The 24,606-nt window shown below is 36.1% G+C and overlaps 6 protein-coding genes across 8 annotated transcripts in view; 2 read left to right on the top strand and 4 right to left on the bottom strand.

Annotated features, from left to right (window-relative positions):
- Positions 1 to 436: 436 nt before the first annotated feature.
- LOC149623279 (3-hydroxyanthranilate 3,4-dioxygenase-like) lies at positions 437 to 5,103 on the bottom strand. The gene is made up of 8 exons (XM_089852728.1): positions 4,908 to 5,103; positions 4,765 to 4,843; positions 4,359 to 4,442; positions 4,183 to 4,289; positions 3,454 to 3,587; positions 1,870 to 2,093; positions 1,688 to 1,770; positions 437 to 544 (listed from the first exon to the last, which is right to left on the bottom strand). Exons 1-8 carry the CDS (start codon positions 4,988 to 4,990, stop codon positions 487 to 489), a joined length of 852 nt encoding a protein of 283 aa, XP_089708854.1. The 5' UTR covers positions 4,991 to 5,103; the 3' UTR covers positions 437 to 486.
- A 177-nt stretch (positions 5,104 to 5,280) lies between these two features.
- Positions 5,281 to 5,812, bottom strand: LOC149623278 (uncharacterized). The gene is made up of 2 exons (XM_089852735.1): positions 5,692 to 5,812; positions 5,281 to 5,623 (listed from the first exon to the last, which is right to left on the bottom strand). The coding sequence occupies exons 1-2, from the start codon at positions 5,800 to 5,802 to the stop codon at positions 5,354 to 5,356; spliced, it is 381 nt and encodes a 126-aa protein (XP_089708861.1). The 5' UTR covers positions 5,803 to 5,812; the 3' UTR covers positions 5,281 to 5,353.
- Positions 5,813 to 6,618: 806 nt separating this feature from the next.
- Positions 6,619 to 8,270, top strand: LOC149623277 (L-xylulose reductase-like). Its single transcript, XM_089852729.1, has 8 exons — positions 6,619 to 6,772; positions 6,826 to 6,923; positions 6,987 to 7,141; positions 7,490 to 7,616; positions 7,672 to 7,752; positions 7,811 to 7,860; positions 7,918 to 7,985; positions 8,066 to 8,270. The coding sequence occupies exons 1-8, from the start codon at positions 6,721 to 6,723 to the stop codon at positions 8,170 to 8,172; spliced, it is 738 nt and encodes a 245-aa protein (XP_089708855.1). The 5' UTR covers positions 6,619 to 6,720; the 3' UTR covers positions 8,173 to 8,270.
- Positions 8,217 to 9,151, bottom strand: Srp9 (signal recognition particle 9). Its single transcript, XM_089852736.1, has 4 exons — positions 8,997 to 9,151; positions 8,660 to 8,758; positions 8,518 to 8,586; positions 8,217 to 8,450 (listed from the first exon to the last, which is right to left on the bottom strand). Exons 2-4 carry the CDS (start codon positions 8,729 to 8,731, stop codon positions 8,355 to 8,357), a joined length of 237 nt encoding a protein of 78 aa, XP_089708862.1. The 5' UTR covers positions 8,732 to 8,758; positions 8,997 to 9,151; the 3' UTR covers positions 8,217 to 8,354.
- Positions 9,152 to 9,766: 615 nt separating this feature from the next.
- On the bottom strand, positions 9,767 to 23,632 carry LOC149623275 (solute carrier family 35 member G1-like). Its single transcript, XM_089852727.1, has 2 exons — positions 23,520 to 23,632; positions 9,767 to 10,936 (listed from the first exon to the last, which is right to left on the bottom strand). The coding sequence occupies exons 1-2, from the start codon at positions 23,580 to 23,582 to the stop codon at positions 9,833 to 9,835; spliced, it is 1,167 nt and encodes a 388-aa protein (XP_089708853.1). The 5' UTR covers positions 23,583 to 23,632; the 3' UTR covers positions 9,767 to 9,832.
- LOC149623273 (maltase A2-like) overlaps positions 10,752 to 24,606 on the top strand; it is a 103,296-nt gene continuing 89,441 nt past the window's right edge. The window contains exon 1 of one of the 3 annotated variants that reach the window (XM_089852705.1): positions 10,752 to 10,890. The gene's annotated coding sequence lies outside the window, so the exon portion shown is untranslated. The remainder of the gene's footprint in view (positions 10,891 to 24,606) is intronic. The other 2 variants (XM_089852708.1, XM_089852710.1) reach the window with 2 other exon arrangements.

The following is a 24,606-nucleotide window of genomic DNA, read 5'->3' as shown; positions in this document are numbered from 1 at the left end:
GTTTGTGGCCTGTCCGTATACCTCCTTCACTGCAAGCTCGAAAAAGCTAGCTAGAAAGAGGTAGTTGAGACACAGTTACACACGTAGCTTTTAATATTACTAAATCCTTAATATTCTTGATTTATTATATTCCCAATTACCATGATATAAAAAAACGCTAAGAAAAAATTAGCAATCGATCATCATCTTGTTGAGAGAAAACGTGGTGTACACGCGCGCGCTCGCTGACTGCAATCGGCAATCGTGCGCTAATGGCCCAATAAGAAATGCGGAAGAAATAAAAATCGCTAAAACCCAAAGCCTTTAATTATTAAGGGAGTAAAAATGTATCGCTCTTTTGACCTCTCTTTCGTTTCGCTATTTTGATCTCGTATTAGGTAGGCTTAGCGAAAGACAAAAATAAAGAGTTAACAACTCACGAAATATCATTGATTATTTTATTATATATCGGAAGAAATAAATGCTTTGTCTCGTTTTCAGTTTATTTTATTGATTTTGAATCACTTTAAGAGTTATACCGCCTTTCGCGTTGGTTATACTCCAACTGAAAATGTATAGATTAAATATTTCTTTAAACGTCAAAAATTTAGGCTTAAGAAGTTTAAAAAGCTAAGCCTAATTTAATCCCCGATTGTATCTGTCAAAGAAAACTATTTACTACGTCACTTACGATTGTCAAATCGAGTTAGAGATCTTTTGAACCAAACGAGTTTTCGTATTGAAACAAAGTTAAATTGGGTATAAGCAGACAGCTTTAAAGATACGGTATTTTTTTAAGCCTTCGTTAGAGTAGTTTGTGTTTGGGTGGAGTTGGGGTCCCTCGGCTTGTCACTTTAATTGAGAGTAACAAAGAAAAGTCCACTTTCAAGCGTGTGCTAAAACGTTTCGCGCCATTTTTAAAACGGGCCGCGTCGCTTTTTACATCTTTCATAAAAACTACCATGATAGTATGTTTTCTGACGCGAACCGAGATGTAAGGTGAAAGAAGGGCTTGTATGGCGTCAGAAATAAATTAAACGCAAAGTATTCAAAATCAGGAAGCGTACGAACACACAGGTTCTAATAAAGAATCAAAAACGCTTTATATATTTTTATACGCCAATATTTCCTACTAATATATTTCTGTTTGGATGAAAAGATGCTATAGGCACGCAACTACATAGAATCTTCCTTCTTGAAGCGTTTTTGATAAAGAAAAAAGTGCGGGAAAAAAAATGGCGCGTAATGAAGCGTTTGCTAACCTTACCTGTCAGTTCCATAGCTAAAATGTCGTACGGGTTCTTGCCTTGAACGAAGTTTAAAGAGGGTAAATACGTTTTGTGGTAAGAAGGGAAAAAAAGGGGAGCCCTCAACTTGGCCTAGACAATTTTGGACTTGGGAGATTTTAAAGTTGGGTGGGTGAAGATTGGACAGCTCGGTTTGGTTTTGGAAGTAACTTGGGACGCCTTTTTGCGGTCCATTGAACTCGACTCTTGACTTGACCTTTGGGGAATCGTATGTGACTTTAATTTTTAAGATGAGAATTTTTTTTGTGTTTTTTTAAACCAAACGACTTTAAAGGTAAATGGGTGTACGTTAATTTAATTTTGTTTAGCTCTGTTTGGTTTGGATGCAAAGTAAATTATCAAAATGTCAACCCTTAAGCCGTAATTTGTTGCAATTTCAATATTTATAATTCAGAACAAACCTTTCACCTGCTGGCACTAAAAGAGAGTGCAAAACCTCTAGTCGAAATTCCGATTTTTCATCTTTTACTTCGCAATAACCATCCTGCAGTTAAATAATATAAAATAAAACGTCTCTTAAATATTTGATTCCATTTAAAAATGTAGGCCAAGTACTTATGGGACGTTAAGTTCTAACTTTTACCATTTGCAGTAAGTACGTTTCTAAATCCTCCGAGCATCCGTGATGTTCTCCGTTGCCTAGCAACTGAATTTTAGTTTTGTAAGTCTCTCCGTAGAGATTCAACTCCGTACCACTATCCTGATCCAATATATTTTTACTAGCATTTATGAAGGAATCTAATTTTATTGGTGACCCTAAGGCTTTCGAATGGTCCACTTGAAGAGGGCTTGTTTGCAAAATGGAACCTGCGAGTGAATTAATTACAGAAACCAGTTTAGGACACGTCTAAATACTTATTAGGGGTCCTTGCGGTGTGTCATTCGTTATTTCTGAAGGAAAAATCATTCTAGATTGTTTGGGAGGTTATTTTATTGCCTTATATTGCTAGACAAAGGTCTGAAGCAAAGCTAAAATAGCCTAATAGAGACGGATTAAGGTTCGCGGGCCATACTACCCCTCCTACCCCCAAAAAGCAAGCAATACTCTGTCGGGCTATAAATATTCTTAGAGAACGAATACAGCTAGCCCACTATCGAATGTTTATGTACAGCCTGCAGTCCAAAAAAAGGCGGGAAAAAAAGTAGAGTCAAGGCTGGTGACGTTGATTGATGACGTAGCTTCGAGCACCCCCTAGTTTCGTTGTCCCAACTGGCGGCTTTATTTGGCTTTTTTTTAATAATTCAGTAAGAAAACTACTTGTTCGGCCCGCGCGCGAGATTTGCTATGATCTTCAGCTTCTTTCTCCATCCAATCCCGGAGTCGGAGTAAGTAGTAGCAGAAGTGAGATGAGACCAGAAGTACTGAGCTAACCAAATTCTTCACTCGGCGAAAGTGAATATTCTTGATAACACAAGAACGGTTGGCCCTCTGGTAGCGGTTTCTGAATTTTCCCTCCAAAACGTGAGACGCTCGCGGTGGTAGACGGCCGAACTAGATTCAAGGAGCCGCGTCCGTGTTTCGCGGCTTTAGGTTGAGGGGAAGGGGGTAGGAAATGTATTTGGAACTCGACCAATTTTTTTCTCTCTAGTTTTAGCACGTGGGAAGCGGCATAAAATCCTCAAATTTGTTCACTAGTGCCAGGATCTACTATCAATGCTAGAGCCCTTCACTTCTAGTCTCATCTCACTTCTGGTAGTAGTAAATTATACTGAATCGAAAACGAGGCTACAAGAGCTTTGGGTTTATGTAGAAAGCGCGGGAAAATATCTAAGACGGGAATTTAGCGCACGTTTGATAGGGCATGTCTCGAAATGCGGATTCAGTTTGTTCTCGTTTGTTTCTTTTAGACTATTTTGATAAACCACGTGAACACCTTAATCAATACTAGGTTATTAGTGAGTGTTGTTGTACAGTTGAACTAGCGCGAATCGTTAGTAGAAAAGGCCTATTAGTCTATTATAAGGTACAACATTGAAGAGTCGAGGTGAAATGAAATATACGTGGTGGAGTTCGTTTGTTAACGTCTCACAAAATTAAGCCTCCCTACTATTTCCCTATTTTTTATATCCAAGTCTAAAAATTGGATTAAATGGAAAATAAGATTATGCGAATATGGGAAACAATTTTTTTTCATCGACATATTGAAGCTTGTAATTCTGAACTAACCTGATTTGGGGTTTCCCGTCTTGAATTGTTCCGAGTTGAAAAATTCCTCGATGTATTCGCCTAATTTAGACGAATTTTTTTCCCAGTTAAACCAAGTTTCGTACAAAACCTCTTTAGAATTGTCGACGAAGTATCTGCATAATGTTTATAAATATATTAGATTAGGTGAAATTAGATTTTCTCTCTCTTTTGTCTGTGATTTTCTAAAGAACTTGCTTTGGAAAATATTGTTTTCCTAAATTTAATTATTCATTAGTAAGAGACAATATTAAATCTAGGCGAAGAATTTGTAACGAAATATCTTATTTTTGTAAATTTATACCCCTTTTAACACTCGAGTATACAGGGTGTTTGTGATAAGTGTGGTATAAATTAAGGGGGATTTTCTTTGGGCGATTTTCAGTCCGGGCCACCGTTTTCGAGTTATGATTCGAGTGTTTTAGGGATGGTCCCTTAATTAAATTAGCATTGTCTTTCAGTTTCCCAATTAAATTTAAGGGGATCATTCTTAAAATACTCAAATCTTAAGTCGAAAACAGTGTTCCTTAGGGCAAAATTTCATAGAAGTTACATTTTCGATTCAAAATCGCCCAAAGAACATCCCCCTTAAATTATGGCAGACTTATCAGAAACCACCTGTATAACAAAGGTAAATATAACTAACAGAAAGTAATTGCCTCGCTTTCTGCTAGTTGTAATTTGTCTTTGTTAGTATCTGATATTTCTGACCTAAGACAGTCTAATTCGTTATCAGTCCTCCGTCTTTCAATAACCATTCCAATCGTGTTAGGTTTCCTTTGCGGTGAATGCGGAATTCTAGCGGGTAACAAAAACACCTAGGATACGTTGTTACAAATATTTATTTGTCCTTCCATAAGGTCGTGTTTGTAATCTTTCAACCTTACTTCTCCCTCCTTTATGATTATATCTCGAAAAACCTCTTTCTCCAAGACTGTCAAACACATATCGCCTTTGAGCATGAAGAAAAACTGTTAGGACAAATAGTTTTCAGTAAGAAAGACCATTGTGATAACGCGATTCGTTAAGCCTTGTTTGAATTTGAAAATTTCGCGCGCTCTTACTTAATTTGTAATATCATGTGTTACATGACTCGCATTTGAAATTCCGCGCGCGATAAAATTTATAATGATTAGTGAATAGGTGTTCCTCTATATCATAGAACCCCTATTGCCATCTTTAGAAATTTCTGAGACTTAAGTTTTACTATTGATTAGATATAAACGTCACAAAACCTAATTTTAGATTATTAAGTAGTTCTTATTTATCATATATTTTAGTTAAAGACCTTACCTCTTCTCCGGCTTCGATATGAAAATCTTTCCTTTTATTTGGTCCTCCGACGAAAAAAACTTTCAGTTGACTTTCGTGTCTTTAAATTAATTATTTAGTTAGTTAGTTTAATTAATGATTGGATTTAATTATTTAAAACTTACAAATGTTTGACGCAAGTTGGAGGTTGAAAAAAGTTTTCATTTTCTTCTAGCCACGATTTAATATCGGTTTGAATTGAAGCCATTTTATTTAATAAATAGACTAAATAGCTTAAGGGTATTTGGTGCTAGTTTTCGATCATTTCTTGAGTTTAGATAAGACGAAATTGGATACTCCTTCTTTATATCTGTTCGAGGTGGTTTAGGATAACGGACTCTGTTTAGTTTTGCCGAGATTTTAACTCAGAGATACGGTTGTTACTATAGACAACCAAATGCATTAGGAAAATTCAATCTTAAGCCTGGTTTTCACCGACCAAATTTCACGGAACCGTTAAATAAAATTCCGCATAATTTATGAAAAACACTTCACTACAGATTTTGAGCTTCTTTTCTTTTTTTTCGGAAATTGTGATAGTAAAATTTTATTTATGAATATATTTGTAACATTAATTATTCGAGCGTGCAGGGTCACCCATTAGAAACTTCTGTTCAATTTGGGATTGAGATTCTCTGACTGGGGTAGGAAATGGTCTGGGAGTAAATTTAACGGTGATCTTTCCCGGGATTCTGGGTTCAGGGATGAACTTTTCTTTGATCTTGAAGGTCTTTTCCACTTGGCCATCTTCCCTTTTAAATCTTCCCTCCAATTCGTTGTCTAATTTCTTTCGTACTGCCCTTTTCGCGTTTTCGACTTCGACTCGGTGATTTTCTTCTTTCTAAAAAATTGCCATCGGATTCAGTAATCTTACGATCGAAAGAGATGTCAAGAGAAATTTTTATCTACCTTAATTATTTCCTCGGTTAAATAATTTTTAATCTCCATTTTTTTCTCAACTTTTTTGAGATGATGGTTTTGATAGAGATTCGCGATTTCTTCCAGCGCTTTTTGCCGCATTTCATTTTGATATTCCTTTAAGTTACCTTAGGGAAAACGAGAAACGATATTTTAAATTTTAAGCCTAAAATTTAGGCCTACTTTTCTCATCTTGAATTGACCCCGTAATGGCGGGAAAAGCCAAATGATTAGGCCAAATAATTTATTGTATTTTTTGGATTAAACATTTAAATTCTTACTATTTTCATCAAATAATGTTTCCCATTCAATTTCATCTTCCTTTTCTACTGTCATTTTTAGAGTATTTTCGGTGATTAATATATCAACGGTATCAGGTTTTATTTCGTGACGTAGGAATGCTTCCCATAAATACGGACTTCGGTTAATCTGAAATATAAATAATAATTAATCCAATTTCAACTCAAATATCGCGTATAATAATTACTTTAATATATTTTTTGGCTGAAATAACGGATAAATTATTCTTTCTAACTCCCGGGATATTTAACTTAATGAATAAACTATTTTGGTTTTGAGAAAAATCAATGTTTTTAATGAAAATCGGCATTTTACGTTTTTATTTACTCGCGGAAAAATATTGATTTGGAATATTTGAAGAAACATTAAACGTTGCTATGGCAACTTCTGGTCGTTTACTACCGCCCTCTTTATGCCCCGGAGCTTAAGGTTGTAAACTATCACTAAATATTCATTTACAACTACATAAACTGGTTTAGGGAAAGATTTTAATTATCGTCTACAGAGATGTGAAAAAATTCATTCTTTTAATCTTTATTCCAAAGTCGATATATATAATCAAATGAACATATCCTTGAGGTTCTATAGAGTTCGTTCAGTTTAGTTTGTTCCTCGGATTTAGATAGCTTAGTTATCAAAGTTAGTGTAAACTTTTGTCTTTAAAACGCCTCAGTTGAGTTGATCAAGATTTATTTATAAAGTAACTTTTCTTGGAGAAAAATGAACATTAGATTCGATGGAAAGAGGGCTTTGGTTACTGGTGGAGGAAGAGGTATTAACTAAAACATTAAATTAATTATTTGTTAATTAATAACGGTTTTACAGGGATTGGGAGAGCGGTGGTTCAAAGGTTATACGAATGCGGGGCTAAAGTTGTTGTCGTTGATAAAATAGCGGATAATTTGGAGATTTTAAAGGATGAAGTAAAGGGTTTTCAGTTTGATTGAAACATTATAATCTCTGCCGTTTTTTTTTATTATGCCCAGTTGCCCGGTATTGAAACAAAAGTTATTGATTTATCTGACTGGGAAAATACCAGATTAGCCATTGGTCAAATGGGGCATTTTGATTTGTTAGTAAACAATGCTGGTATAATTGAGTATATAGCTGCTCTTGATATTAACTTAGAAGACATTGGGAGGTATTACATGGCATTCATCATAAGTTCATAAGATATGTTCCATAAGTTTGTCACTGGTTAATGAGAGCTTGTCATGAAGTGACTTAGATGAATCATGAAACGTCATAGATTCTTGTAAAGCGACTTCTGGTGAGGCGCCGTCAAAGACTTCGCACAGACTAAATAAGAAGATGGACTTCAAAACCGAGTGTAGTCATAGTCAATTCTCACTTGTCGTTCTCGAACTAGCTCGAGCTGTAAGTCTCTATCATTACGAAGTATAGCAAGTGTCATACTTATGGAACATATCTTATAAACTTATGATAACAGCTTTGCTTATTCATTCTTAACCTTAAAATTATATTGCAGATCTTTCGATGTTAATTTTAAATCTTATCTTAATATTTCGCAAGTCGTGGCTGAAGGTATGATTGAAGCTGGTACTGGAGGATCTATTGTTAATTTTGCCAGTATCGCTGGACATCGAGGTTTTCCGGTATAATTTTATATAACTCTTTTAAGGCATGTCTCTAAGCGACGACTTGTTTCAGAATATGCTCGTTTATTGCGCTACAAAATCAAGCGTAATTCAACTTACACGTTGTTTGGCCGTAGAGCTAGGAAAACACGGAGTAATATAGAATTTGTAAACTGTTAAACCCTAATTAATTTAACGTACAATGGCAATAGATAAGAGTTAATAGCGTCAGCCCTGGACCAATTATGACGGAAATGAAAAGGTTGTTTGTGTTACTTCCTTTTTTTTCTCATTTGAACTAAAATATTTAATTTGTTAGGAGTGATTTGGAAAACCCAGAGATACTCGCGGAAATAATGAAAAAGACACCCATAGGAAGATACGGACGTAAGCCCCCCTTAAACCATGCTCTAAATTTATAATTCCCGCGCATCCATACTCTAACGCCCTCTATGACATAATTTTAGAACCAGAAGACGTTGCTAATGTTGTAGCATTTCTTCTAAGTGATTTTGCAAGTTTTGTACATGGGGCGGATTATCCAGTTGATGGCGGCCATTTATCCCGTACTTAAAATAATTAATAATTATTTTTATTAATTAAACACAGTGAAATCCATTTAAAGTTAAGCACTTGTTACATTTTGGCTTTATTAAAAATCACTTTGTACAACTTTTAAATGATAAGAATGTTGAAATAGTGGAATAAGTTTTAATTTTCATTATTTTTACTCAATGACATAAACATAATAAAGATTTATTTTTCCCTCGAGGCCATATGACGCAAAATCTGGGATGTTAGCCTTTCAACTTTCTTCATGTCTTGGGCATGTTCCGTTAAATACTGCAAACACTGAAAATTTTCAAAATATACATTATAATTATGTTAAGGTAAATTTACTGAAGTTTTAAATATTTACCACTTGATTATCAGTAAATTTAAGAACTAGTTTTCCATCACTGTGCCTGTACTTCATGACAAACCTCACCTATAAATAGAAACTAAATTATAACAGTTCATCAAGTCAAGTTAGAGAAGAGAGACTAACAAAATAAACATACCTTCATAGGATCGCTGGTGTAGAGGCGTTCTACTGCTTTGGAGAACTCTTCCCAAGATGTTAGATATGTCATAATGAAAATGATAAACTGGCACCAATACTGAGGGAATAATAATTGAATATTTAATATTATTGTTTAAAATACCGGTCTACAATCGCGGTAGAAAAAGAATTATCAACGTGTTATATCGAAGTGCTACGTTTTGGTTTTACTAAGCCTTGGCCTAAGCAACATCGTGGGGGAATACGGTTGTTTTTAAGATATTTAAAGAAATTGCTTTCATTTTATTGTAGTAAACTGCTCATAGTTTATATTATAAGTAATTTAAATCACTCACCTTTAATATTTAATTATCATAACACAAAAGAAAACCCTTTTATATCGTCAGCCAAATCAACATGTCACTTTTCCAGTCTGTTTTGGGTTTTTTTAAAGGGGAGGGGACAAAGGTTACACTCACTCTCTACCAAAAGATGGCATGAAAAATTTATTTTGTTCTTCAGTTCTAGATCTCAACACAGATGTCGCTAGTGCCTTGTGAAATCCATGTAGTCTGCTTTGAGGGCGCCTTTTCTCCCTTGTTCAATCTCTGGAGTCTGGAGCGGCTGTGAATTCGGGAACTATAATATAACTGAGAAAGGTAAATTTAAACCTTATTAAAATAAAATTAAGTAATATAAAATTATAAATTAGGGATTTTATACATCTGTCTGTTAAAAACTAGGGCTTATGAAGGATTATTTTATTATTATTAGTCGTTAGAGCTTATAATAATTTTCTTTGTATTTCCATGGGTCCACGTTTTTCGGTAGCCCAATCGATCACGCGCTCATGTTCTCGCGCAATAGAATCCCCCGTTCAATCGGTCAAGAATGCCGAGGGACGGAAAATTAGAAAGGAGATGAAAATTAACATTAGGTCTAAGGGAGTTTAAGATACAGTCTCCATGATGGGAGGTTTTTGGAAATATCCACTGTTCTATTGCGCGAGCAGTTGACCGCATGATCGAGTAGGCTGTGGGTGAGAGGGTGGGTTAGTGGATGCGTATTATTTTTCTCCTAAGCCCTCGCTGAACTTTGATCCCCGTTTTGAATAATTCGTCGTAACAATGATTAACAAAAATTATTAATTTATTAAACAAAAGTAAGTATAGAAACATGAATAGGCTTAGCATTACAACATTTTAGAAGTAGAAAGATCATTTCGGAATTTTTGGAAGGCGATTAATAAAACGCATAGAAAAATTATGCCCCCACCCAAGTAACTATTCCATAGAGGGTAAACCCCTAAAAACACCAATTGCAATATAAAAGTTAGTACGATATCCATGGATCTAATAATGGCTAGGATACCAGCCTTTTCAATTTTAGACGCGAACGTGTAAAATATTTGTCCAAGCGCGTAAACCATACCACTGAAACAAATCAAAACACCATCTAAACCACAATTAGGCCATCGATAATCCCCCAAAATCAATAAAGCCCCTGCACTGCCGATAATATTAAAAACTGCAAAGTAAAAGGTCACTAAGGGCGCCGAGGTTTTTTGAAGCTTACGAAGCACTATGGCAACCGAAGCTTGACTTAAACAGCTAATAAAGGCGAAACCAGCTCCTAGTAAGTGGTAATTGGAGTATTCCTCTTCCGAACCAAATATAAACGACGGTTTAGTTACCAAAACCACACCGGTTAGGATGAAAGCTATCATTACAGCGTGAAATATCCCGTATTTTTCTTTTAGGAAAATTCGACCGAAAATACTGACAAAGGCCGGGTAACTGAAGATTATCGTTGACGCGTCAACTAGCGGCATTAACGTAATGGAATAATATTGAGTACCAACAGCCATGACGCCGAAAAAGGCGCGTAAGAACATTAAATGACGCTCACCGGGTTCCCCGCCAAAATTACAACCGGAAAGGATGGCGTTGGGTAAATACACCGAGAGTTGTATTAGAGACGACCCCAACATGACCACCATGGGGCTGACGTGCGATAAAAGTTTGACCACGAACATTGATATCGCGAATGACATGGTTGTAACGGAGATCAGGACGATTCCTAACCCTTTACATCGCGCCAGACGTTCGTCTATCGTCAAGGACTCCGTTCTGGATCGTGGAATGTCTTCGGGGGATGGACTGATGATGGTAACCGTACCTTCGTCCATAAGTAAAGCTTGACCTCGACCATCGCGGTACTGAACTCGTACGGACTCCATGCCATCGATGGGTAAGTGAAGCGCTTTTAATGATACAAATACGACACGTGTTGATTTCTGCAAATACAAAAATGTTTAGTCGGTTATAAAATTATGGGGTCAATATTCTAAATACACTGAGACCTACGTCACAAATGACGTGACCTTGACCGAGGTTATTTTAATTGTTTTACGCACTCTGTTGGTCTCGAACTATAAAGTTCGACCGTAAATGCGAGGCTTTCTCGTCGCGAGTACAAAATCATTACTCGACTTTTTTAAGGCGTGGATTTTCACGAAAAACTAAATATGTATAGTTTCATATACCTTACATTTTGCTATAAAACAGTACCGCGCGCAGTCGCGTTTAGCGAGTCACTATGAACTATAAGCTACCGAATCAAAGTTCATACTCTAACAGAATGACGACTGACTTTTAATTAAACCCAGATATTTGAGTTCCCGTATAAAAACATCAATCTGAGTTTGACCTCGAGGGACTTTTAAGTTTATGATAAGCGAATCTTATTCAGTCAAGCTAACTTCTTATCGTAATTATTCGTAATCAAAAAAGTTAAAATTTATATAATATAGATTATTTCCCATATAGATTACTTAAAAAAATGGACTATCTTAAATTTTTTAAGTGGGCTAGAGCTATAAATTAAATTTTTCTTTGAAGTAAATTTGTTTTTCAAATTATCCGTACAAATAAACATCACGTTTCTAAGCCTAATTTTGTAAATAGAGCGTGTGAAGTATCATTACAAAATTAGTGTTATTTTGGTAGAAGGATTGAGAGAGGGTTGGGTTATTTTTGTTTTCATACCGATGGGAGTGTAGGATAGCCTAGGCTTGTAAAGCTTCCTTGATCAGGAAATTTCTAACTTGAGTCACGTCTCGCTTTTCTTAGCGAAAAACAGTATAACGCCAATGGTGGTGCTAGTGGTAGTGGTAGTGGGTTGTACTGGCCAGGCCAGGCCAGGACAGGACATGGCTCGTGCTTTTAGCCTCGCTTTTAGCAAGGGGTGTATTTTTTGGATTTTTCTCTTTTTGTCCTCTCGCAATTCACGCGCGCGCTGCTCCAAATGGGAGCAAAGTAACCACGTGACCTATGCCCATCTTTCCCGCTCATTTTCTTGTTCGTCTAGGCTGGACTTTGGACCAATCCAATTCCACATATATAAACCCAAAGTTATCAGTAAATATATATTGTCTTAGGTCAGAGAAAATCACTTGTTCCTCTAGGTTTGACTATGGACCAATGCAATTCTGGATACATAAAACTAAAGTTATTAGTAAATATTGTATTCCTTATGAGAAAATCAGTCTGAACTTTCAAGGGATGTATCTGAAAAAGAGATAGTAACTTCGGATTAATTAATTTCCGTTTATATACGTATGATACATTTTTATGCAGCTTCCTCGCGAAAGGCTGATTCTGCTGGTTGCGCGGGGTTCTTATTGAATAATCTTGTCCTCTCAAATTACGAGAGGGCCCAAAAGGAAAAACGTGTTTTTCTCTGATCCAAGCACGAATCTTTGTCCGTGTATACTTTGCGTCTTATCCCATCCCTCAGCCTCTTACAATCCTCATCCTTTTTCTCTAACCACCACCACCTTCTCCTCCTCCTCTTGGCTATTCCCAGATACAAGTACGTCTTATCGCGCGTGTTTTGACTCATCATCGCATTGACTCTTTCAAAACTAACTATTTCTAAGCCTGTTAGTAATTAACCGGAATATAAACTATAATATTCCCTGGACCATGCATGCATTGTGTTGGTTTAAATATCTACAGTTTGTTCCAAAAAAAGGGAGGATGGTAGGACCGAACTACTATGAGTTCTATGGGTCATTTTGAGTCAAAAAAAAAAAAAAATTCTGTATCTCTTTATCCTCAGCTTCTATTTAATCAGCTTCAGCCATCTTGGAAAATGGCGAACAGGTATAGTTACTAAACCACAATGATATAAACACAAGTCGTTTGACTTTCATATATAAATTACAATATATTAGTTCAGCTAGCTAGCTAATTGGACCAAGTCATCTTGCGACTTATTGCCACTTATCTAACGCCTTTACAATGCATAGAGGGGTGGTGGCTAGCCCCTATGCCACAGCTAACCGACAGCGCCCTATACTAACTATTACCGTTAACCTCTGCAAGTTTATATACCTTCCTCTTTAATTATATATTTTAAAACTTTGATTACTACATTCTTATCCTCAATTGTTATGATCTAATAATAAGTTTGAAAGTTACGTATTATTATTTTTTTCATCACTAAGTCAAATACATTTGTTGTTATTTATTTAAATACACAACCACGCAAATATATGGAGCGTATATTAAATATACGTAATATATAATTAATACGTAATATAGAGCTAGTATACTATATTATATAATTCAGTGCTCGAGGCATATTCATTCTTACTTTTAAAACAATCCAACTGATGATTATTTAAAGAACTTCGAACTCGATTGTTGATGTTGAATTAGATTATCCCAAACTTGGCCGAATAAGTTGTACATCGGTTTCGTTAAGTTGAAGCCTCATTGGGGATTTAAGTTAAATCTACGCGCCTAGAACTACTCAACTTCTGGAAAACTTTATTTTAACCAACTTGGGAAACTTGATGAGAGAAATTTAGACTGAGAAGAAATTCGAAGGTTTTCTCACGAAATATATATAAACAAACCAACGCGGCTGCTCGTCCTTCCGAACTTAGTTCCAATCAACGCGTATATATATACTGTCCTTAAAAATTTACTTAAGTTAAGAGAGAAATCTCTGAGTGAGAGGGGATTTTAGGTTCTAAGTAGGTGTAAAATATAGTCAAGAAGCGATTTCTAGTTTACTAGGGAGAAGGTATAAATTCGCCACATTTCCAGCTTTTATCTTCCATTCCAATCGTAGGTCCGGAGTTAATCCCCGCCTGTAAATTACAACCAGCATCTTATTGGTTCTTGAAAACTCACGTCAGCGCGACACGAATGACGAAAATTACAGTCATATTTTCCGACTGAGGAGAGGCGAAATAGCCCTGTGCCTCCTTTTACGTCCCCCCTTGTATTTTGAAAGGGGGACTGGGACTATGACGCGCGAATTCTTAGGCATCTTACACCTTCTCCCTAATGAACTAGATATCACTTCTTGATAAAGTAAAATAGGGGATAGAGAATCGACCTTGTATACAAGTGGCCCAAAGCCAAAGTTACAAAACTAGTTTCAAGCTGTATCGAGACCAAAAAGGATTTAATTTTACGGATTATGATTTTCTTTTTGTTTTTTTTTTTAGTTTTTTCCCCCATTCGTTAATTAAAAATATAATTAAGATGCGTAGCTAAACCGGTTTGTTCCAGGTTCGCAGATTTATAAATATGAAACCACTAATTATACAGGGTGTTTCTGAAAAGTCTGCCATGAATTAAGCGGGATGTTCTTTGGGCGATTTTGAGTTTTATGACATTTTGGCGTCCTGGCCACTGTTTTCGAGTTATGATTTGACTGTTTATGGGATTAAATTAGAAATCATTGTCTTTGAGTTTCTAATTTAAATTCAAGTCATCACCCGTAAAATATTCCAATCTAGACTTGAAAACAGTGGCCCGGACGGCAAAATTTTATTAAAACTCAAAAAAACGCCCTGGAAGAACAAACCCTTAATTTATGGCAGACTTAACAGAAACACCCTGTATACCTTGTGTAAATTACCTATTTATAACGATATTGTCCTTACCAATAACCCATTTCGGTTCAAGGAGGAGCCAGGGAAAATCTCGAGGATATTGGCCTTACTCAATTAGCTAAACCACTCTGTATGGAGTGAAAGTAAACCCCCCTTTTAAAATATTGATTAATTATACTACTACAATTTCACTTTTGCATTGTATAATCTGAATTAATTCAGTTTAAGAGAAACCGCGGGATATTCCGCCTTCATCTCATTTTTAATTAATTAATCAAGCCAAAACTATAGTTGTATTTCTAATTAAAACTCGATTTAAAATTTTAATTATAGGAGACAAAACTATGAAAAGCCCAAGCTCGAATAATTATATGATCCCCGCTGCCTGTAATAGTTTTCCAAACATATAATTCATCTCAAACGCTTCTTTCAATTTTAGTAAACGCCTTTCTATGTTTAGCCCTAATGACACTTGAAACAATGGTGTACTCTTAAAAATGCGTGGTACTTTCAGGGTGAAATGAACTTTGAGGGGCGGACAACACGACCGAGGGGCTAATCACTCTTAGATTTAATGTACACCGATTACTGATCACAATTTTAACACTTTCTAAAATGATCCTACAAATCCTGTTTTTTTATAGAGGTTCTGAAGATTGGGGGGGGGGACTCTTGGCTGGCAGCCCAAGATTACCCTTTGTGTCTTCGGTACAGAGATTGCGCTGAGTATTTAGCCCCTCTGACACAACATTTTACCTTAATTCCTTTTAAAGTTTAATTAGAAAGTGGGACCGAGAAAGACTTAGGGACCCTTCGATGTTTGGGCTTTTAAAAGTTTTAGTCTCACAAAATGGGGTTTTAAAACTAAACTGGGCCATTTGCTCAGGTTGTCGCGCGGCCAGCTGCTATAGTAGTGGTTGGGTCCAACTATGATGATGGCCTTGTACAAGTACCCTAGAACTAGAGTGGAACCCGAACGAGGCTTAGCAGGCTATATTATTAAGTTACCTTTGAGTGAGAGAAGAATTTTAACTCTCGAATGTGTTCAGTAGGAATAGAAGCCCTTGGCAGGCGATTGGGACGCTACTTGGTAGCACGAGAAATTTCTCATTACGGGTGACATTTCAGACATGGTCGGTGACAAGCTGTCATAATAGTTAGGAAATTTTCCCGCCCCACCTATCACATATATGCCTGTCTAAAGAACCCAAACATAGATACCAGAAAAATGCTCGTGTCTCTAGCTAAATTGAAGGGCAATTCACAATGTCTAGTCTAAATTGTGAGCATAATTTCACAATCAGTTGAGTTTATTCTTTAAGTCTTCGAAATTGACACGGTATGGGGTCAAGTCATAGCTGGGACGCATTAGGGTCATAGACATCGTATGGGGTGACCTCTGACCTTCACAAATCGTAACGCTTCATATACTAATCATGGCCTTAATCCAAAACATTCTCTCTGTTTTCTTTACATTCAAAATTCCCTTAAGAATATCTATATAATGCCCATCTCTCCCCGTTTTTCGATGGAAAGTGTATTTACTTTTTCTTATATCTATGTCTTAAATACATAACACAAGCTAGGGTATTTGACGAAAAGCTAAAGCTAGTCTTGGTGGCAAATTTAATAAATGGGTTCTTCGCCTTATTAGCTCGGAGGATGGGGACTTTAGCGTGTACGGCTAATAAATCCCATCATGCAATGGAGCTCTGGCTAGCCTGCAGTGCCTTAATTGAATGAGCCGACTTCAGCAAGCTCTCAACTAATTTTAGTCTTTAAATTGACTGACCGTCATTCAACTGCCATGACAGCCCGATGTCGTTTATTTTGTTACCAATTATGAGGTATTATTGAGATTTTATCGCAAACATTTGGAGTTCTATAGGTTTTTGAGGGAATTGAAAGATTTGTTTCGTGTTCAAATTAAAGGTTATTTCTCGGCATTTATTAATGAAACAGGATTTTAATTTAAGCAAAGGCAAATAGATATAACAGGGCACCAAAAGGGTTGGGGCGTGCGCGAGATGCTCTGGAAGACGTTCATTGCCGCTCATGGCCCACACTCGACTCCATCCCGCTCTCCTTTAAGGGGAAACCGATTTACATTTAACGATCATATTTGCATCACGAAATTAATGATTAGAAAACTTGAAGTACCTACTAGTATATGGAGGTTTTATCCACAAAAAAAAACTAATTAATTTATACATATTATTTTCGTCTTTCAACTTTCTTTGGGAAATTTTCATTTTACCCTTTTTCTTGACGATCAAAACCCATAAACATTTATTACTTTATATCCCTAGCTGTAACGCGCAACCAACTTGAACCTCCAAAACCCCCAGATGCGGTTTTTACTGCTTGAAAGTAAAGTTATTTTTAAATTAAAGTTCTTACTTTTGTAAAGAAAAAATGTTTCTCGGCACAAAAATTGGGTTCGCCAAGTAAAAATTCATTTCCCAATTCGAATATTATTCGAAGCAATGGCTTTATCTTATTTCCTCGCTCATTTTCTCATTTTTGGATGCAGTAAGCGTAACCCACTAGCTCTGCCCCTTTGGATCCATTTTGAACTTTAATTATAACAAATGCCCCTTTACGATAGGGTTGGGCTTCGGGGTTTCGCTTTGAGGAAAACGCCGGTTAAGTATAAATCACTTAAGTGAAAGGAAACTGCACTCTCTGATACCAGTGGCAGGCTTAAGTTAATACCAGAGCTGCTGGGTTTCCTATAAAAATATAGGCTTTTATTTTATTACCGTTCTTTAGTTTAATTGCACCCAATTTTGACATAATTAAGAAATAAACACGCTGGGCCTCTGTTGTGTTTTTTCTTTTATGGAGGTTTCTGGGGTTAGGCTCATCGGTTGGGTATTGTTGGCTGTCTTAAGGTTTTTGCTAAATCTCTACGCCTCTTAACTCTATCTCGGCGCCTCTTAACTCTATCTCGGCGCCTCTTAACTCTATCTCGGCGCCTCTTGACTCTATCTCGGCGCCTCTTGACTCTATCTTGGCGCCTCTTGACTCTATCTTGGCGCCTCTTGACTCTATCTTGGCGCCTCTTGACTCTATCTTGGCGCCTCTTGACTCTATCTCTACGCTTTGTAACTCAGCAGAATGGGCCTTGGAATTGGCGGCAATGGTAACTGGTTCTCGGCATTTTCTGTTCCACGAGAACCTTCCAGTAGAAATTCCGGCCTTTATGATTCTAACATCCGAAATTCAAAGAGATTTTAGTGTCATTGTTGACTGCGTTATCTTTGTTGATTGAGATAACGTGTCTTTTCGGTTCTTGCACCTGAACGCACCTTCGTGACGACTAAAACACTAAACCCAACTAGGTTCTTTGAGCCTGAATAATTTTAGGAATCATCTAGGGGTACGGGATACGTAATACTTGGAGTAATTACTATATAGAACAAGTAATACGTTCTTCACGATACCATTGACCTCGGAAATGGAAAGTAATGACCCCTTATGAAAAAGGACCCCTTCTTTATACGACGGCTTCTTTCAATAACCCAAAGAGCTAAATAAATGCAGGAATCTTTCTTGAAATATACAATATATATATATAAAAAGGCGGGAAAACCCGGGGACCCTTTGCCCATTTAAGAAGGCAGCACGTGGTCATTTTTCCCAGGGCTTAACACTATAGCAGCTAAAGGGATAGATGTAATAAAAAATAAATAAAAGCGCGCTCGCTGATGGAAAAGGCGGGAAAAGAAGCCACTGTACATGGCGCGCCACGTGAATTATTGGTCACTATGTGTAAAAGCCCATTTCTAAGGTGCTTCTATATACGCTATAAGCTGTTTCATGTTTCTTAAGGAGTTGTATTACTATTTTCCCCTTCGGACCGAACCTTGACGGCGAGGAAATAAACAGGAAAAGGATGGGGATTGGTTTTTGAAGAAGGGCCTAACGCGCGCTTGTAGGATTGACCCTTATTAGAAGCAACGAGAAGTCGCCTAGCTCGCTTTGTGTTGATAAGCCAGGGAATCTTTCGTATTACCAACGTTTCTTCATATCTAAAGATGGATGGCTTTTATGGATTGGAATATAGAATGACGCCTACGTGATAGGTACCTAGACCCCGAGGAATCATCCTTGTATTAGTATCTCATAAGTTAATAATTAGTCCCGAATAAGTTCGCCAGACACGCAACATCACCGATATCCTTATGTTCGACTTCGTATTGTTTACACGAGAATTAATTTTAAATGAAAGTAATTGTTAAAAAAACAATACCGTGATACTTTTATCTCCTATTAACCCGGAAATTAGCCATATCAGACTCAGAAATAAGGCGGTGGCCTTGGACAAATTTCCACTTTAAAAATTAGCTGGGCCAGTTTAGAAATGGGCCACTTAATTAATTAAAAACTTTCCAAGGTTACCCAATTTAAGCGTCCAGTTTTTTAATTAAAGTGCTTGGGCTCTAGTGGCCACTAGTACAGTTTAAAAATTAATCCTTATTTCTCAGCCTGAGCCATATACTTTCGATAGCAGACGATTTTTGGCATAGAAATATTTATGAAGACTTAAATAGCGTTTCCATGGTAACGCTTGTATCTTAATTGCGGTTAAATAAAAGAATTCCATCCTCCTTAGGGACATAATAATTATAGAATCTATGTAATATCCCGAATCTTAATCTAATCAATATATTAATGTAATTCCTCATTAGCAAACGTTGCGTATACTTTTCTTAATTAACTTGACCCATTTTTGCCGTCTTAACTGGAAACTTAATAAACGTTTTTTTTTTGCCTTTAGTTAAATTATGTATGCCTATAAAAACTTTGAAAGTTTACTCTAAGCTCATTTTAATACTCTAATTGAGTTCAGCTACCCCGGGAAGTAGTTTTTTCTATTATTATTAATTCAAGATTCTAATTCTAAAACCAAGGCTGATATTAGAGAAGTTAAGAAAGACGTAGCGTGACTCTAGACTTTAATTTAGTAATGCTAGAGATTTACTGAGAGCTAATTCGAGAACGACGCGAGAATTGACTACACGCAATTTTGCAGTCCATCATCCTTTTTAGTTTGTACTAAGCCTTTGACAGCGCCTCACCAGGTGTCGCTTTACGAGAATCTATGACCTACGTCACTTCGTGTCAAGCTCTCAGTAACCAGTGACAAACTTATGGAACATATTTTATGAACTTCTGAAACGTGTTAAGCCTAATTTAAAAAATATTACGGTTAATTTCAATTTCTTAAACTCTCTAGTAAACTCAAAGAACCCGCCTTTTCCCTGTATGATAAATACTCTCAAATGGCAGTTAAAAGAAATTGGGCTTATTCGTGATTAATTATTGACGAAACCAAGAGTTGAAAAATAACCAACTTTTTTTTTCATACGGGATAATTTTTCTGAAAGTTTTACACGGTTTCCCGCGCCTTAACCGCTATTAATTAACTCCCTTTTTAATTTTAAAGTTATAAGGCTTAGCGAGTCGTTAATCATTAATTTGGTACCGCATTGAAATTATTTATAAATTTTAAATTGAATCTAATCAATGGGAAAAAATCTATTGTGTCGGTATACTTGGACCTTTTCAATTAAACGTTCGAGCTAGTTTATCCCTGTCTTTATACGAACAAAAATCGGGTTGAAACCTGTTTCACAATAGAACAATTTTATCCTTTCTTTTTCAATACTGTATGCTAATTTTTCTCCTTTTTCAATTTCCATTTGAGCGATTTTTCTAGTGTTTATGCAAATTAGTTAAAGTAAGAACAAGATAAATAGGACTGTTGGGTCTTTCTATTGTTCAGCGTTGACCTTTTTGCTTTAATTAAATTGTTTAACTGTCTGTAAAGAAAAAGCCGTTTTAATATTTATAACTCGAGATGAAATTTCGAGTTCGAATAGGATTTTTTTTTCTTAAATATTTTTATTGTACATTTTACTATCCCTTTAATTATATCAAGGACCAAAGATTGGGTACCTAATCCTAGAACAACGTTAGAACAACGTTAAAATTACTTTATACTTCCTCTACTACATTGTTCTTTATGCGATGTACGTAGGGTACCATGTTTTTATCTAATCTTTAATGAAATTATTTGCCTCTTGTTTAAGATAAAAAATTTAGGATGAAAAAGAATGTATACGTTCTTCCTTTATCTTTATTTCTTTCTGTTTCCCTTTACTCTTGAAGGAAATTAGAAAAATTAATCGACTGTAGTTACTTAGAACCTTGTTAGGATACTATAAAATTTTAGCTATTTAGAACCTTTTGATACTCACAGGGATAGATTAAATTTTAGAAGTAGGAATGGAGAACAGAGTAATGTGGGCGCGCGTCAAAGTCTCGGACCCCCTACCACGGGACGGAGGGGTATGAAAGAAGAGACGGGTCATAGCGACAGAGGTAAAAACGAATTACGTATTTTTCTCCTTCCCCGTCAGTAATGTCATCCAAACGTACTTTAAGTGAGCCAATGAGATAATTTAAAATTTGCGTTACGTGTTGGAGGGAGGGGCACTATACTGGGCTATGAGTCGGACTGAAGTAAATACTAATCGTTCTCCATTCCTACTTCTAAAATTAGATCTATCCCTAGTACTCAGCTGAAATATTAAGAATTGATTTTTTGTTTATTCATAAATGTAAAACTTAATTGCAACTACGCAAGTTGCTAAGTTAATATACGAGCTTGAGGGACTAAAAGGAGTATACAGGGTTTGATGAAAAACTATGAAATATTCAAAACTGCGCTGGAAACTAATCAGAAAAAGGTTTCCTTTTTTATCAATTCTGTCTCTTTTTTTTCTTTTTTAACTCGCTTAGTGCTTACGTTGGAGTTATCGGCTGTTTTAGTAATTAATAATTGACTCGCAGGGAAGTCTGGGATGGGAAAGTATCGAACGTACCTACACACCACACCACCAACACCTAATATTGACAATCTCTCTGATTGATGGTGATTTTCCAAGTCACGCCCATATTTCTCTGGACGTAAAATCACTTCTACGGCGTTGGCCAAATTCAATTAATTCTCATATTTATATGTTTTTTTTTTAAACCTTCTTCTGATTGGTTTCAAATGGGTTAGTTGAAGAGTTCGCCGGGTTTTCATAAAAATTTTACATTCAAATTCTCTGGACTACGATTGATTTTTCCAGTGTCAATGTTGAGAGAATATTTTAAGAACATTATTATTATTATTAAAAATTCATAAGAAATGTTCCATAAGTTTGTTACTGGTTACTGAGAGCTTGTCATGAAGTTACGCAAATGAAACTTCATAGATTCTAGTAAAGCGACGCCCGGTGAAACGCTGTCAAAGGCTTAGGATAGACTAAATAGGAAGATGGACTGCAAAACCAACCGAGTGCAGTCAATTCTCGCTTGTCGTTCTCGAACTAGCTCGAGCTGTAAGTCTCTAGCATTACGAAGTATAGGTAGTGTCATACTTATGGAACATATCTTATAAACTTATATTATTATAAGTGCAACGCTTCAACGTCCAGTGTTAGAATTTTAGTAAACCCTCTTCGGTAAAAGTTTCCAAACGAAAATGAATTTCCCTGACTTTGTTACTATAGACTAGTGGCACCCCATGTTATTTTCCCATACAGCTTAATACAGTCAAACCTGTAGGACTGCCACTACTCTATTCCTAAAATTCCCTGATTGTTCCTTGACCCATTTTAAAATTTCCCAACTTCGTTAAAAAGTCTGTGATTGAATCTAAACTTGCAACTTTGTTTATAACTATTTTGAATTATTGATAAACTTAACTTGAAATTGATGTAATTATTTGAAAATCTTTAGATGTTATACTCGCTCTATAAATTCTGTTTTAACCCATGCAATCCTCCTGGGTCTCAGTTTTAAACCAATATCTATATATTCCCTATGGAAAAGATAGCTTTCTTTTTTTTTCTTCTTTTTTGCTTTTAAACCCTAAATTGTCTCTACGGTATGTTAACATTCCAAACGTGCACTGAGTCCCTAATAGAAAACTTTGCTATAATTTCAGCCCAATTTTTGGGGGAGCTTCTTTTTTATTTAAGCCTAACCATTACATCGTGCTCTAAAAGGTTTTAGGAATTCGGATATATATATATATATATGTTTTCATCTAGACTACCAAGAAGATGGTAGAATTTCTAGGGCGATCGAGGGAGATACAAGGTTAGAATTGTGTAGCGTTTATAATCCGGTAGATTTTACCTTCTGTTGTCCTAGCAATTTTCACCAGCGTTCGATGGAGCAATATACCTAAAGACTTGTAGGATCAGGGAGACACTATATTAAGGATTTTTGGTAAATCTTACAGCAAACATTATACCAAGTCAAGGAACTTTAAAAATTTCAACAAAGTCAGGATAAAGACGGAAAATTTGATTTTAAATTGCTAATATATCTGCAGTTCAAACATCCAGCTGGGTGACGTTTTAAACGTATTTCTAGCGAGTTGACGTTTGACCAGACATCGAAATTTACGTTAAAAATTCATAAAATTCGATTTAAACGAAACTGTTTACTTATATGTTTTGATATTCAGGGAATTATTTAACTGTGGCAAACGTAAGATTTAACGGTAACTATGATATCAGTATAACGATAAAATTTGGGAAAGCCGGTGACTTCAATAATGCCAGGGATAGATTTAATTTTAGAAGTAGGAATGGAGAACGGTTAGTATTTACTTCAATCCGACTCATAGCCAATTATAGAGCCCCTCCCTTCAACACGTATCGAAAAGTTATCTTATTGGCTCACTTAAACTACGTTTTGTTGACGTTGCTGACGCGGACGGCGAAAAATACGCAGTTTCCTTTTTACCTCTGTTGATATGACCCGCCTCTTCTTTCATACCCCTCCGTCCCGTCCCGTGGAAGGGGGTCCGGGACTTTGACGCGCGCCCACATTACTCTGTTCTCCATTCCTACTTCTAAAATTAAATCTATCCCTGATAATGCCTTTTGCTTCTCACCAAAACTCCCATATTGAATCTCCCTGGTTTATGTATCGCTTTGGTATCAAAATTTGAAGTCATGGGCTATTTTTATTCCAGTCTCGAAGTACGATCCCCATTGTAAAATTTTCCAATTATCATAACACGGTTGAAAGGCGTTGTGTGAAAAATCACCCTGTTTCAATATAAAACGTCTATAGAGAAGGTTTCTAAAGTTCGAACCTTAGACGAACTTTACTTGTCAGTTAAACCAAGGCTTAGCAAAGCTTTGTATTTCGTACTTTTTACTCCACTCTGATTTTAGTTTTACCTCGACGCTCGCCCAACTCTTTCCAATATTGGAAATCGAAAATACCATCGGGACCTATACGCGGAAAAGGCATACATACCCCGGCTCTTTTTGAACTATAACCTCTATAAACTATGTCGTAGGATTTCAATAAGCTAAGCCTAAAACTCTCTTCCTTCTCTTGGACAAATTTTTCGCGATTTTTGAATAGCTTCCTACATAGAATATTTGAAAATACCCCAGCGAGTACCAATTTGCAGAGCCTTTGAATTTTTCTATTTCTAGCGCAAGAAATTTGGCAATTCTTTATGAATTGAATCATTTAGGTTTGATTTAAAACGGAATTGGAAATACTTTTTAAAGAATAAATTAGGGAAGTGAAATTTTTATCAGATGTATAATAAATTGCTTTTAAAGCAGACGACGCGAGTACATTTTAGGACTCCAGTCTCTGGAGTATTGAATAAATCCACTTAATTCCAAAATTTTCTTGGAACGATATTAATATCCAATTTATTTTTAATCCAAATTTTATTTTGAGGTTAAAATAATGAAATAATAGGCTTTTTTATCTTAAATTTGCGCTTGATAACCCCCGCCTTTGATACTGTTTTAAATTTTTCAATAATAACCAATTCATCCCAAACTAATAAAGGCAAATAGTTAATCGCGCGTAATTTCTTTCGAAATTGAATACGCATAGACTAATTTTATAATAATCACGTGCTAAGGTATACCTTCCTTTATTATATTTTTAATTATTTCAACAGGGAAAAGCCAAAAATATCTAGTACAGGTATAAGATTGAAAAGGTCT

Source organism: Phalangium opilio, unplaced genomic scaffold, assembly GCF_054372755.1.
Source record: "Phalangium opilio isolate 3A_F unplaced genomic scaffold, DU_Popi_V2 ptg000113l_1, whole genome shotgun sequence".
NCBI lineage: Eukaryota > Metazoa > Arthropoda > Arachnida > Opiliones > Phalangiidae > Phalangium > Phalangium opilio.
The sequence above is the reverse complement of the archived record's forward strand: the minus strand, read 5'-3'. Positions and strand labels throughout refer to the sequence as shown.